This window comes from Cyprinus carpio, chromosome A11 (assembly GCF_018340385.1).
Source record: "Cyprinus carpio isolate SPL01 chromosome A11, ASM1834038v1, whole genome shotgun sequence".
In the NCBI taxonomy this organism is placed as follows: domain Eukaryota; kingdom Metazoa; phylum Chordata; class Actinopteri; order Cypriniformes; family Cyprinidae; genus Cyprinus; species Cyprinus carpio.
This window is the reverse complement of record NC_056582.1, coordinates 8,058,813-8,074,855: the sequence shown is the minus strand read 5'-3', so window position 1 is coordinate 8,074,855 and position 16,043 is coordinate 8,058,813. Positions and strand designations below refer to the sequence as shown.

The 16,043-nt window shown below is 33.8% G+C and overlaps 1 protein-coding gene across 1 annotated transcript; it reads right to left on the bottom strand.

The window, feature by feature from the left end:
- Positions 1 to 1,822: 1,822 nt before the first annotated feature.
- LOC109069661 (leukemia inhibitory factor receptor-like) lies at positions 1,823 to 14,110 on the bottom strand. Its single transcript, XM_042767006.1, has 15 exons — positions 13,591 to 14,110; positions 11,679 to 11,805; positions 11,313 to 11,488; positions 10,984 to 11,120; positions 10,869 to 10,899; positions 8,881 to 9,021; positions 8,701 to 8,780; positions 8,380 to 8,602; positions 8,072 to 8,209; positions 7,880 to 7,975; positions 6,648 to 6,791; positions 6,335 to 6,484; positions 6,113 to 6,197; positions 4,941 to 5,010; positions 1,823 to 2,480 (listed from the first exon to the last, which is right to left on the bottom strand). The coding sequence occupies exons 1-15, from the start codon at positions 13,643 to 13,645 to the stop codon at positions 2,130 to 2,132; spliced, it is 2,004 nt and encodes a 667-aa protein (XP_042622940.1). The 5' UTR covers positions 13,646 to 14,110; the 3' UTR covers positions 1,823 to 2,129.
- Positions 14,111 to 16,043: the final 1,933 nt, after the last annotated feature.

Genomic DNA, 16,043 nt, shown 5'->3' with positions numbered 1-16,043 from the left:
GTGTAATAACAGTGTACGCTAGCTGTAGTAACTGCTGAAAACGACGGTTACCATGGTAACGCATTAAGAGTTCTCGCTCCGCTTCTAATGTGAACGCGTGATCTTATGCTATTTTAATCCGTTTGTTGCGCAACGTTAGAAGTAAAATGGTTCATTTCTGTTTCTGTTAAATGTTTTGTCCCACACTTGTACCTGTAAGTGTTTTTTCTTTTTTTAACCCCGGATTCTGAGGAGTTGGAGATCTTCATTTGATTGATTCGCGTTTATCTGAACACGTGGAGTACAGACAGGTACAGTAGCAGAATCACGAAGGTAGGGTACTTTCGTGAAGACAGAGGGCAGCAGCACCTTACTTTGGGACAGAGAAATGTGTAGCTACAGCAGGAGGCTGTTCTAACTAAAGACACCAACACCTAAAGCAACATTTCTCTCAAAGTCTCTCTCAAACGATCGATGCAGATCACACAAAAGTTATAAAATAATATATATTTTAAATATTAAATAATGATGTAACACAGTACAATATAAAATGGAAATGTCACTTTTTTAGGGTTCTACTGTATAGGAACACTCTCAGAAAAATACCCTTTCAAAAGGTACATCTTTGTACCTTATATACCCCTGAGGGGAGCATATTAGTACCTTAAAGGTGCATGTTAGTACTTTTTGAAAAGGGTCCGCCCCAGTCAGCTTTTGTGCATTTTTCTGAGAATAAAATGTATAGTTGAATAAGTGTTGATAAATATCTGATAATAGATTAAAATGTCAGAAAACGCTTAAAAAAAGAATATTTGTAGATTAAAATATTTAATAAAATAATTAGTAAATATTTGTCAATTTTTTTAAAGAAGAAAAAAGAAAGAAAGAAAACAAAGTTGCACCATGGATGTAGATTCCATGCAGATTTATAATGGCTTTACAGTAGCAACATAAACTGTAGTCACTATGGTTAATATGCTAAAACCAAAGATTCCTGGTTTGTGATGTCTGTTTATTTAAAGGGATACTCCACCCCAAAATGAAAATGTTGTCATTAATCACTTACCCCCATGTCGTTCCAAACCCGTAAAAGCTCCGTTCGTCTTCGGAACACAATTTAAGATATTTTGGATGAAAACTGGGAGGCTTGTGACTGTCCCGTAGACTGCCAAGTAAATAACAGTGTCATGGTATAGAATAGTACATCTTCCATCAGTGGTTTAACCGTAACATTATGAAGCGATGAGAATACTTTTTGTAAGCGAAGAAAACAAAAATAATGAATTTATTCAACAATTCCTTTGTCAACGGTCTCCTCTGTGTCTCTCCACATCACCGTATGCCGTGTATGCTCTTCTGTATCATCTGCGCCACAAGGATGCGCTGTTTTCTTTCAAATCAAAGCTAAATACACGTAGAAACAGCACATCCTTGTGGCAGATGGACTTCTCTGACGACGACTTTCATACCTTTTCTGGACCTTGACACTGATATTTATTTGGCAGTCTATGGGACAGTCACAAGCCTCCCAGTTTTCATCCAAAATATCTTAAATTGTGTTCCAAAGACGAACGAAGCTTTTACAGGTTTGGAACGACATGGGAGTAAGTGATTAATGACAAAATTTTCATTTTGGGGTGGAGTATCCCTTTAAATGTTGTAAAAACCCAGTGTCTTTTCAGAGAGATTAAATTGCCCTCCCTAGTGGACAAAACTGTAAATACGTACATATATACTGTATGTGTGTGTGTCAATCTTGATCAATTTAATGCATCCTTACTGAATAACAGTATTAATTTCTAAGAAAAAAATTGTACTAACCTCAAAATTTGGAACAGTAATGTATCTGTGATGGGCACACTAACCGTAACTTTATTATTAAAAACACAGTAGGCTTCAAACATAGACATAATGAGAATCCCGAAGGTGACGTCAGTGACCACAACAAAGCTTGAAAGTGAGGATGCGTTTGCAACCTTAGTAACTGCTGAGAATCACACACTGTTCTCAGAACTGGGTTATTTCCAGTATTATGTCTCAGGTGCACTTTAAAGAAAAGCTAAAAACGCTAGAGATGCATAACGGACTGCACCTGGATGTACAGAAGACACATGTAGCAGATAGAGGAGGTTTGTTTAGGTTCTTGTTATCTATAGTGACGTTTTGTCAAACTCCAGGACTTTTGTTTCAAAGAACAGGCCATTTTTGTATGTGGACTCTGTGTCATTGTCTTTTGAAGTGCTGTCTGTCGTGTGGAAAGGCTCTGGCAGCTGTAGCGTCTGTCCTCTGTAACTAGGATTCGGATAGCAACAGGATTTCATAGAGCTCAAGTCAGTAACTCCACCCTCTTCGTCCTCCTCGCCTTCCTCTTCAAAGACGACAAGCCCGAAGTCTTGCAGTAAAGTGCCCTGTTCAGGGGTCACGTCCTCCCTGGGTTTGCTGAGATCTTGACGTAGCAAGAGAATGAATTCATGCACCTCCTCCATCATCGGGCTCAGGTCCTGCGACACAAACATGTTCTCATTTGGAATAAGATGCACTGATGACTCATGCACAATAAGATAAAAATATATACCCTCTGTTTATTTTGTGTCAATTTGATTAGTAGTTCAAGTCTATAATTTATGTAAATCGGTTGAGTTCTGTATGATGTTTTTTCAACGTAGCTTTCCTTCACTCTTTTTCTCTGTCTTATAGCTGCTTTTAAAGGGGTCATATGATGTTGCTAAAAAGAACATTATTTTGTGTATTTGGTGTAATGCAATGTGTTTATGCGGTTTAGGGTTCAAAAAACACATTATTTTCCACATACTGTACATTATAGTTTATCCTCTATGCCCCGCCTTCTGAAACGCACCAATTTTTACAAAGCTCATCGTTCTGAAAAGCAAGGTGTGCTCTGATTGGCCAGCTATCGAGTGCCTTGTGATTGGCCGAATGCCTCAAGCGTGTGACTGAAATGTTACACCCCTTAAAGGGATCATATGATGCGATTTCAAGTTTTCCTTTCTCTTTGGAGTGTTACAAGCTGCTTGTGAATAGATAAGATCCCTAAAGCTGCAAAGACTAAAGTCTCAAATCCAAAGAGATATTCTTTATAATAGTTGAGACTTGTCCACACCCCCCTAAAACGCCTCGTTTAAACACTCCCCCCACATGTCTACGTCACAATGTGGGAAGATTTGCATAACACCACCCAAATGTTCACACAAAGAAAGAAGGCATAACTTTTATTCTCGCTGTTGCCGCCGGCGCCATGTTGTGGAGACACTGTTTCATTGTGAAAGCAAAAATATTTTTTTGGCCTTCCAAAAGAGGACACAACTAGAAATTAGTGGTTAAGTTGTATTTACAACACTGTTCCAGAACAGTTCAACCCAAATATTCAGATGTGGGCAGCACATTTTATGGAGGACTGTTTCCTGATCCTGGGAGTAGGCTACAATGCCGGCTGTTCTGACTCACAGCCTGTAAGTACGTTTTCATATTTAAAGGATTTGCCACTGATGATTCAAACACGAGTTTTGAGCAGTGTAGAGTTGCGCTTGTTTGTCTTTTCTCTGATCACAAATGCAGACATAATTTTATGTTTATGCGGCGTGATGCAACACAACATGTGAAAACACAGTATAAGTCATTATAATCCGTAATTATGTCCCCACTGGATGCCACAAATGGCTCGTTTGTAATGAGTTTTATTGTTTTTGTCGTCTCGCTGGTGTTCTGACCGGGACACACATCACAGTATAGTAAGTGACGTAACATTTCCGTCACACCCTTGAGGCATTCGGCCAATCACAACGCACTGGATAGCTGGCCAATCAGAGTACACCACGCTTTTCAGAACGATGAGCTTTGTAAAAATCGATGCATTTCAGAAGGCGGGGCATAGAGGAGAAACAATAATGTGCATTATGTGGAAAATAATGTGTTTTTTGAACCTTAAAAAAACACATTAACACATTTCATTACACCAAATACACAAAATAATGTTCTTTTTAGCAACATCATATGATCCCTTTAACATACTGTGATGCGTGTCCCAGCACGACGAGACAAAACCAATAAAACCCATTACAAACGAGGCACCTGTTGCATCCAATGGGGACATAATTACTGATTATAATGACTTCTACTGTCTTTTTACGCATTGCGTTGCATATCACACTGTGTAAACAGTCGGAGAAACAACATATTACAAGCGCTACTCCAGCGATTTTCAATTCCATTCATGTGTAGTTCTCTTTAATTTTATTTAAATTTAAATTGTACGTTTGCTTTGGACTGGAATCATGGCAGAATATATGTCCACTTCGCAGGGCACTTACGTTCGAATAGAACAAACGTCTGAAGCGATAAGAAAAACACACCAAATGTGCAGAGCAGCAGGATGCTAGGACTGGAATTGAGAACTGCTGCTCTACTCTACACTGCTCAGAATTTGTGTTTGAATCATCAGTGGCAAATTCTTTAAATATGCAAATGTATTTACAGACTATGAGTCAGAAGTGCCAGTCTGTCCTTTCAAAGTTGTTATTGCCCCACTTTATAGATGCAAATCTTGCCAATCTTCCCACACAGTGATGTAGACGTGGGGCGTTTAAACGAGCCATTTTATTTAGGAGTGGCTGACTCTTAACTTTTATAAAGAATATCTCTTTGGGTCTTTGCAACTTTACAGATCTTCTTTATGCACCAAGAGCTTGTAAAATTCCAAAGACAAAGGAAAAATTGAAATTGCATCACATAACCCCTTTGAAGTACATCACTGCAAATGCGCTGATGTGACGTTGTGGTTGCTATTTTGACCTCACCACAAATTTTTTTCTGCTAACAGTGAAGGGAGATTTCAGAATTTGGGTCATTATAATGTGCCGCATAATCAGTCATGCCTTGTTAAAATATTGAGGCCGTTTTGTTGGAAATACAGTTTAAATTCTTCAGCAGTCTGTGTTGCTAACCTGCTCTTCCGGACATCTGAACTCTATTGTATCTAACACAGGACTGGGAACTTCAGGTAACAGCTTCAGTCTGCAAAGCAAAGAGACAGTTAAAGAAATAAACATTTACATTTATCATTGTGATTTTTTTAAAGAGATTTAAGACAAATTATAAATGAAACAGTGTCTTTTTATTATTCATCAGAGAAACTGCTGCACATTTCTTCAAAACTGAACTGAAATTTTTAAAAAAATCCTAAATGAATAAATAATATAGATCTCTTCATATAAACAAGCTATGGCCTGTGCGCTTTCCATTTAAAATGACAGGTTAGCATATTATTTTAATCATGATCCAAACAAAGAGCAGTTTTTAATCTAAATTAGATTGTATAATTTAGAAATCTGAAGAACAAACATGGTCTGACTTCAGTTTTGTAAAATTATATTACATAAAACATTTCTGAACGAAACAAAAACACGCTTCCTTGGTTACTGCTGTAAACAAAGCAGCGCTGCTCTTATAAATACTATTTTATTATGCATTTTACAGAGACTAGAATGAAAGAAAATGCCATTTAAACAGTCAGTTGATTATTTTAAGAATAAAGTCAAAATTATGAGATTATAAAGTTTTAAAATGTTAAGAATAAAGTCGAAATTACAAAAAAATAAAACCGTAATATTTTAAGAATAAAGTCAAAATTATGAGAATAAAATCCAAATTATGACCAAAATGTAAAATTTGTTATAATATTTTAAGAATAGATAAAATTACTATAAATACAAGATTAAAGTTGTAATATTTGAAGAATAAAGTCATAGTGTTACAAGAATAAAGTTGTAATATTTTTAGAATTAAGTCAAAATGATATGATATATTTGCAGCAATACAAGATTAAAGTTATAATATTTTGAGAATAAATTCAAATTTACGAGAATAAAGTTGTAATATTTTGAGAGTAAAGTCAAAATTACCACCAATACCAGATTAAAGATTTAAAAATGTAATTTTTTTGTGTGTGTGTGTGTGTGTGTGTGCGAATGTGTGTGCATGTATTCTTTAACCCATGTCTAACCCATGACCTTGGTGTACTGATCTAGCTCTATGTTCTGTCAGTCAAGCTACAGCTTATGTACAATATAATATATCTTGCACCTCAATCATTTGTTCTGGGTTATGGTGATCTCACCTCCTGACAGCTACGGAGCAGATTATAGTACACAAGAGGGCAACAACACAGATGATCAGGATGGTGCAGTCCTGCCATGATAAGCCTGGATGAAATGGCAGAACACATTTGCTGTATATTCTCCCACCTCATTGTGTTTATTTGACAAAAAGCAGACAATGCAAATACATATTTCAGTTCTGTATAGTCATTTCTCATTTTGCACTGACTGTGTTTCAGTACCCATTTCTTTGGAGTGTGTTTCGAAGTTCACCGTTGAGTTCGGCCCATCACCAGCTTCTGTCCTTCCGGCTATAGATACAGTGTAAGAGGTGGCTGGGTGGAGATCCTTAATCAGGAAGCTGGTGTTATGTGCTGGGACTTTGTGGACCTCTAAAGCAAGAGGAACAGATAGCGAAAGATGTTACTCCTCATATTTTACTCTGGTGAATTCAGCGATGATATGTTTGTGATGGGTTTGGTTGTTTGTCATACAAGTAAAAAAATACTTCCATAGCAAATAAATGATTAGTGATACTGTAAACTTTTGGCTTACTCGTGTTTCCATGTCCAGATATCCAAATGACATAATGCTGTAGAAATCCTCGCTGCTCCACCACAGGAATGGCAATCCAACTTACCACAGCTGATTCATGTGTCAAATCAGAAATATTCACATTCGCCGGACCATTAATAGGTGCTGAAACAAATGCAAATGTTCCACTGAGAAAATTAGAGATCATTATGGACTACATCTGGACTATATACTGAGGTCTTCATTTTTCAATAAACTACTCTAAATAGTCTAAACAAGGGATGCACAACATGATACAATATCAATTATATTTTTAATTGATTAATATCAGAATGTATTGTGTATTTAATGTTGTAATTTCAAATAATTTCACATTTATTTGTCATCTAACACACAATTAAAGTTGATCTTCAACCTTTTTTATTGCCTTTTTTCCCCATCACATATTTTAGTAATCATCCTGTATTAAAATTATTTAAACGCTTAAACAATCTAAATGAAAACCATTTTGAAATTGGACATTGCGTTACCATGGAAATGTGTGTGTGTGTGTGTGTGTGTGTGTGTTGGGGGGGGGGGTCTCAAGTGTCATTAGAAAAGTTACTACAACTTTTTCTAATCTTTCTAACATATCTCAAGTTGAAGGTTGCATATTTGGTGGTTATTTTGTGATAGAGGTAATATTGTGACAGAAATTGACAAATTGACAGGAGAAATGCATTAAAAAATAGTTTGGGTCTCACTCTGTGCCTATTTTTGGTGTAGCGCCTAAACAAAATCTCACAGGAACCTCAATTTTTGTGATATCAACTTCAAATTTGGAACATAACTTAGTTAGGCTTTTACATTTTCTTTACAGAAATGTTTTCACTTCAGCAATAATCTGCTGATTGTCTTCTTTAGGAGAACCTAGGTCTGTATTTCAAAGCATTCATGAATTACAACCATTTAAGTTCGGATAGTGAATTTTCATGTGTTCAGTGACAGGTAAGAGGTTACAACCACTAACAATTTAACAGCAATTCAAATAATTTTATCAAGTCCTAAAATATCAATTTTTCATATTGTACATTATAATGATTTACTTTAAGAATCTTCTGCTTTGTTTTAGATTTTGGTATTTTATTAAAAAAAAAAAAACGAACAAAATAATATTGTAATATCGTCCATTTGTTTTAATATCGGCCAGTTATTGGCCATAACATGATAATAATTAACAGAATTTTATTGGCACATCCTTAGTCTGAACTTACCTCTCTGTTCTGAGTAAAAAGGACACATAACAGCAGTTTGATAATGTTTCTTTTTCACGGTGTGAAGAAAGTAATAATGACGTACAAAATTCTCCACTGTAATTAAAACCAGAGACACGAGTTAGCATATGCAGCACATGCTAATATGACACATGAACTGATGTTTAAATTGGATGAATGGCTTATCTTTACCTTTAATGTCCTTGAGTGCTGTATTGTATGATTTATTTACTTTCTCTGGTCGGGTCTCACCGTCTTCCAGCTTGTACCATTCTAAGCAGGTTTTCATAGCCTTGGTGTTCACATTTGAGGACATGTGAGAGTCACAGTCTAAAAATGGTCAAACATTCATATGAGTTTCCAATTTACTGTTTCTTTTTTCTTCATTTTTTCAATATGAGTAATTTTTAACGACACTTTAAGACTACTCAGTCACCAAAAACCCCACAACTCACACTCTAACACACATACTGTACCTGAAAACCCACGCTAACACTTACAGCTCAGATGTTTGACAGCAGGAATGGTGATATGCTTTCGTGGTGAACTTCCAACAGTGTTAGTTGCAAAAATGGAAATCCTGGCTTCTGAATAAGTTATTGATGTATTATATGTTTGATTCACAGTAAAATGGTCCATTTTCTTTTGGTTTATTTTACAAGGCCAAACTGAGATGGTCAGATTGTACTTCACACCCCCTACAGACTCATTATAAGGTGGGGCCTAAAGAACATGATATTTTAGCATCATTCAGATCATATTTTATGAATCTTCAACCTAATAAAAATATTTCTGGTGTGCTCTGTTCCTTTCATACTTACATCCCAGGAGAGAGTAATATCTCTGTTACCATTTGCCTTGTTGTTTTCTACCCAGCGTATTACAGGTGTGCGACTGATTTCTGTAGAGAAGTGTTACATCTGTTAACCAAATATTTTCAGATGCTTTTTACTTATTAAAAGTTGTTTTGCATGCATTGACAGATACAGCTGAAATCGAACCTAAGGGAACATCCACCACTGGGCTCCAGTCACTCCAGAGAGCATGTAGTGAGTCCTTACATAGATGTAAATGCGGTTTGGCCTGCCGTCTCATTTGGATCTGGTAGATTTCCGTGTACTGTAGATGTAGCGTGTATAAATCTATAAACATATTCATCTCAATCAGTTCTGTATGTTTAAGAAAAGGATGGACACAGAATTTTAGAAATATGTGACTGCAAAACCTGTTTTCTCAAGCTTTCATGGTTGGGGTTGCCAGATTTCAAGAACCATAACCATTTCAATACACCAATCAGACTTACTTAACTTTACTTAATCTTCCCAACCTGGCAACCATGCGCCATATATATATATATATATATATAAGCATTTAATCAGTGATAAATTGAACCTGTCCCTGTAATCATAATTTGAGTGAAAAGGAACAAAATTGTTGGAACTGCAGTGTAATGTATTGTATGTATAGGTACATTTTTGCAGTTTTGCAGTCACATATTTCTAGTGATCCTAGATTGCAACCTTCAGATTTTGAGATCATTTAAATTGCAGTTTTTGCACCAAAAACAAGTTTTAAAATAATTTCGTTTTCCACCCTCTCTATACCCTCTTTGGTGCCGTGCCTTTAAGAGTAAACACCATTGTTGCATATGTAATGAATAACTGCTTTGCTGCATATTTGCTGTCAAGTCAAATGATCAGAAACTGCATAAAAATGATGAAAAAATCCTTCACTGGAAGGATATGCGGAGCTGTAGGTGCTACACAAAACCAGATTTGATAACCCTTTCACACATTTTAATCATTATCTTTAGTAAGTTTTATGGGCTGAAGTGTACAGTGTTGACATGCTATTCTTACTATCAGTATTTAATATGCACACAGTATGCACATTTTAACATGAAAAGAATACCTCTATGGCCAATTTCATTTAGCAAAACACACTACACAGAATGCTGTATCCCATGATACTCTCAAATTTACCTTTCCTTTATATTTGCAGCAACAATCTCTTTTATTTTTAAACTATTATCTTAACAGTAACACTTTACAATAAATTGTATTAGTTAACGTTAGTTAATGCAATAGTTAACATGAACTAAAAATGAACAATGCATCTGTTCAACATTACTTAATCTTTGTTCATGTTAACATTTGTTTACTAATGCGTTAGTGCATGCATTAGTTAACATGAAGTAACAATGAACTATGCTTGTAGATAGCTTTATTTAATTATACTACATACAGTATATACACATAAGTTTATTTAGCAGCTAACACACACAATGGATAAACAATACTAACTCCCCATTTGTGCACTGATTTGGGCTATTGGTAAACTTGGAAACTATCTAAACATCAACTGATAATGTTTCTCATGTTTGTAGACTGTTTATTAACATGACTTACTGCTAACAAAGCATTATTTAAGGGAATTTGTGATCCTTATTGTAAAGTGTACACTAGTCCAACATTAACTGATGTTACTAACATTTGTAGATTAGCTGTTAATGTGAAGAGAAGCATTAGTAAATGTGTAAGTTAACATTAACAAAACATTAAGTAATCCTGAAAAGTTGAGTTGTTCATTGTTATTTCATGTTAACTAATGCATTAACTAACGTTAACTAATACAACCTTATTGTAAAGTGTTACCATTTTGACCAATTTTACTTATAATTGAAACCAATTTAAGCAGACTGCAAAATGTTAATAATTATAATTACTAAAGTAATATTTTGTAAAATTACAGAATGTTCTCATAGTACATTGAATTCTTTTATTTAAAAAGATGTAGAAGAGGTAGAATTAGATTTTTGATTTTACCCCTTTAAACCATTGTTATTTTTAATAATGCATTTTGAATTATATCAAAAGAGTCATTAACTTTTTTTGTTTTTATAAACCAAGGACAGATCACTGTTCAGACTGTGCAACATTCAGACTACTTGCACATATATAATTTGTATTAACAGAATGAGGACTCTTACCTTTGGTTCTGTCCTTAGTTTCAAATGTTGCCTACAATTGGAAAACACATCATATTAGTAAAATAACAGATTCATTTCAGGAATTTAAAATACTAGGTTTTCTGAAACGTCTTACATTCTGCCATTCAGAGCCTCTCTCCCTCCATCTGATCTCATATTTAGCACCTTTGTTATCCTTTGGTTTGTCCAGTGTGATATTCAGGATCCCAGCTAACCTTTCCATTCTGAGAATCTGAGGTTTACTGTATTTGACTGTTGACAACATGAGTATACATTAGCAAAAGCTATGCTGATATGTAAAAAAAATACATGATACACATGATAATAATAACATGATACATTTTTAATTCTATAATTATTACATATCCAATATATTTTAATAAATGCACACATTTATGCTCCCATTCATGTGTATTGGCCGTCATTAATGTAATATAAACTTACCCTTGCATTCCAGGATGACTGAGATTTTGCTAGAATTACAGGTGAGGTTGCCGACTTGTGTCTGTATCCATATGTCTGTCTTTCTTTTGGTGATTCCTAGTTCCTCCAAGAGAATGTTTGTCTGTGCTTGCTTGCCACAGTTCTTATGTGTAAGAATTTTTTTATTTTCACTGTCCCTGTGAAAGGTATATTTATGATGACTGACATGCATTATCAAGCCTCAGGTATCTGTTAAACCCAAGGTATACTTTAGTTTTTTTACGCTCAGTCAAACACACAGCCTTTCATAGGTTTACAGTTTTTGTAACTGTGAAGACAGCATGATTTGTTTGTTACTTTCATGCTGAATGTGTTTGTTGAACTCACCATATATGAAGAGTGTGTGTTTGACTCTTCTCAGGGTTTCTCTTATCCCATTCACAAGTGAAGTCCTCTTCTGGCCTAGTTGAATTTTTGTAACAGTGTGGACGACTTGTAGATACACATCCTGCTCCTTTAAGAGCATTTAAAGGATGTAAAAAAAAAAACAACAACAACAACAACAACATCTGTAAGTCTGACTGTAACTTACCTGATCCCACCAAGAGATATAAATGCTAAAGAGTATGTTTTACACACTACACACACAAGACATTTATTTGTCTTGGTAACAGGAGCTTCCAGAAAAAAGTACAGACATATATATATATATATATATATATATATATATATATATATATATATATATATATATATATATATATATATATACATATATACATACATACATAATATATATATATGTATTTTTGCATAATTTTATTTGTGTATAAAATAATGGTTTATATTTTAATATCCTTTAAAATATAATTTATTTCTGTGATGCAAAGCTTAATTTCCATCAGCCATTACTCCAGTATAAAGTGTCACATGATCCTTAAGAAATCATTCTAATATGTTGATTTATTATTAGAATTATCAATGTTGGCAATGATACTTATTTTCAGGATTCTTTGATGAATAAAAAGTTAAAAAGAACAGCATTTATTCAAAATATAAAACTTTTGTAACAATATAAATCTTTGCTATCACTTCTTAACAGTTTAACACAGTTTAGATGAATAAAAGTTTTAATTTATTTAAAAATTTTGTAGAATACAAATGTAATGACCCCAGACTTTTGAACGGTAGTGTATATTAGAAAAGATTTCTATTTTAAATAAATGCTCTTCTTTTTAACTGTTTATTCATCAAAGAATCCTGAAAAAAAGTATCACGGGTTCCAAAAAAATATTAAGCAGCACAACATTTTCCAGCTCTGATAATAAATCAGCATAGTAGAATGATTTCTGAAGATCATGTGACACTGAAGACTGGAGTAATGATGCTGAAATGCTGGAATAAATTAGATTTTAATGTATATTAAAATAGAAAAACGTTATTTTACATCATAATAATATTTCACAATATTAAATCTTTTCCTGTATTTTTGATCAAATAAATGCAGCTTTGATGAGCATAAGAAACTCCTGTAAAAAACATTAAAAATCGTTCTGATCCCAAACTTGACCGGTAGGGTATGATACATGATAATAATAATTATGATAATAATAATAATAATAATAGTTTGTGTGTGTGTGTGTGTGTGTATATATATATGTATATGTGTGTGTGTGTTATATATATATATATATATATATATGTGAAATAATAATAAAAAAGACAACTACATTTAAATATAATACAATATACTAGTGGTCAAATAATAATAATAATAATAATAATAATAATAATAATAATAATAACAACAACAAATAATAAGAACCATTAATAATATGAATAATATGCACCAGACCAGCATATTAGAATGATTTCTGAAAATAAAATAAATATGAAATAAATGCAGGCTTGGTAAACGTAAGAGACTTCTTTCAAAAACATCAAAAAATCTCAATCATTCCAAACTTTCGACCAATAGAGTGTAACCATTTGAAGTTAGCTTAACATTTCAATAAGTATGTGACTTTTTAAAAGCAAAGAAAGCCATTTCTTTAATTTGTTTACATCCTGTGGTTTTAAAGGTGCTTAATGGTGGTTTAGTCAAATGGCGGCTGTAGTAGATTCACAGCTCTGATAACCATCTAACACCATCTGACACAAGAGCACTATCTCAGTCGTCTAATTGATATTGTTACTGTGCTTCCGTAAAAGCTTATCAATCTAATCTCAGTATCATCTTGCTCTGCGGTGTTGAGATCTGCCATCAGCCATGAAAGATGAAAGTCAATGACATACATACCTTCAGTCAGACTGACATAAACAACCAGCACCAGCACAGCTACTCTCATCCTCATCGCTTCTAGTGTTCGGAGAGTTCCTCAAACAAAAGACATGACCAGTACACGGGCGCTTCAAGACAGCCACTGTAGCCAGAGTTTGTAGCTTCATCTAGACTACAGAAAGATGAAGGAGTTTAGTCTGTACGTATTAGTCCTGGGTGTTTCTGGGGCAGAATGAGGTACTAACTACTGCAACACCACAAACCACAACACGAGCTCAGCAGGGGAAGCTCTTCTCACTTCATGAGAAAAAACATGTTCGGTTACCTGCTACACCCTTAAATAAACCTGACTGTTTGAGCCTATTGAGTTTACATTCCAACAAAATCATCTTTAACCTGACGTGGACGGCTTTTAGTAAAGTTTAGTGCTGCAGAGTAATCAGGATTTGACCCCAGAAACTGACTTCATTTGTGTTTGTTAGTGTCTCCCTCTTCCTAAACACACAAACCCTTCAAAACTAATTTAAATACTTTTAACCCTGTAAATACTTTACACTTGACTCAAAAAAAAAAAAAAAAAAAAAAAAAAAAAAGTGGCAGTGTTTGGTTTTGTTTGTTGTGTGCCCGTTCTCTGAAATCTCTGCCAGGGCTATTTATAGTGAACTAAACCTAAAACTAAAATTAAAACCATTAGAAGGAAAAAAAAAAAAAAGTTTATTACTTGAAATAATATAAAACATATTTGAACAAAAACACATTTTAAGGCTAGTTTCCAAAGCAACATTTTTCATTTGAATTTAGTTTAACTTAAAATAACTGGTTTTATCATAAAAACCTAAAATAACAAGAACTAAAACTGTGTGTTTTACCGTGTTGGTTTTCAGTCGACTATGCAGGTTTCTGTCAAATGATTAGTGCAATTTGGTTTCACTTCTAATAGTTGTGTTTTTGCGAGAGGTGAATAGGAAGGCTTCAATTTAACCGCAAGTTGTGGCTATACTCTTACAGTGTATAAACTGCTTCTTGAAGTTATTAATAGTAAATGTGAAGCAGTAAAGGTCCATTGAGTGTTCATCTGAGAGGAGAGCTTTTCACCATCACTTAAGTTTCTTCAGATCTTATGCAAAATTAGAATGAAAGTAGATCACAAAAAAATGCTTTTATGTCTGTCTTTTATGATGACTGCACTTTTGTTAAAAAAAAAGGTCAGTGGAAAGGGTTTCTTGGAAATGATGACATTCATTTCCTCTGACGTTGACTCTTTTTCGAATGTCAAAATATTAATACAAAACAAAATTATATATAAATGTAATTCACTTGTAAAATGTTTTTATGTTTAAAAAAATTTAAAATGACTAAAACATTTACAATATGTTCCTGGCTAGAAACTAAGGATCCCATGCATGCACTGCTATCAGTTTTATTCTGATTCAGACTGAGAGAAAATGAATTAAAGTAATTAAATGAATTCCAATTCAAATTTAGTGTAATACATGCATTTAGAGTATACATTTTTTTCTACATTTTCATTCAGTTGTTTATGTTTGTGTTTATGGCAGAAAATAACTTTAGTCTGATTTCACATTAAAATTCTAAATGCAGAAATTAGTTTTAAATCTTGGAAACGTTTAACACATGCCTCACAAAAATTCTGTTATGTTTTTTAACTAAAACAAAATCTGAATTACCTTCCTGTTTTTGCACATATTGAACATTGCTGAAAATGCATAACTTGAATAAACAACTCTATATTTATTTTATTTGAAATAAAAAGATTAATAAAATGCCGATATATCATATTTATCATAATTTTAGGAAACATAAGATGCATCTGATTTTCAGCCAAAGTCGAATTTGTCGCCATCTCGTGGTCAGAATTTGTATTGAAAATGTCTACCTCCGTAACCCCACAAAAAAGTATAATAAAAATAAAAATTAGATAGATAGATATACATTACTGTATATCTAAAATGATTAAACTTTCTCATTTCAGCACAAGATTCGTCCAAATCCTATTATTATTAAAATCATGTTTATGAATGCATTAAAATGCATTGGCATGCATAAAAATCTGTGGTCATGCTGCAATTAATCAGATCCTATTGTTGCTGTATTGCACCACCAATATATTTTATTTTTAATCCAAAAAAATGAAAAAAAAAAACAGAAGTGGTTGTGACACAGTCATTCTGTGTTAACTGAGTTCACTTCTGTTTATCACCGATTTATAATCAGCAAAAAAGAGAGGGAGAGGAGAAGGTAGGTCCTCATCACCATGGTAACTGAGAGACCTCAGCTCGCTCTTATTTTGCAGTGTTCAAGTCCTCAACACAAAGAGAAAGAGAGTGAAAGGAAAGGCCCAAAATGTTTACCATAATTCATGTTGATGGAAATATCAAAGCCAGGTGTATATTACTCAGTCAGAACATTCTGAAAACTCCTACTTCTATTACATATTTGTCCGATTATTT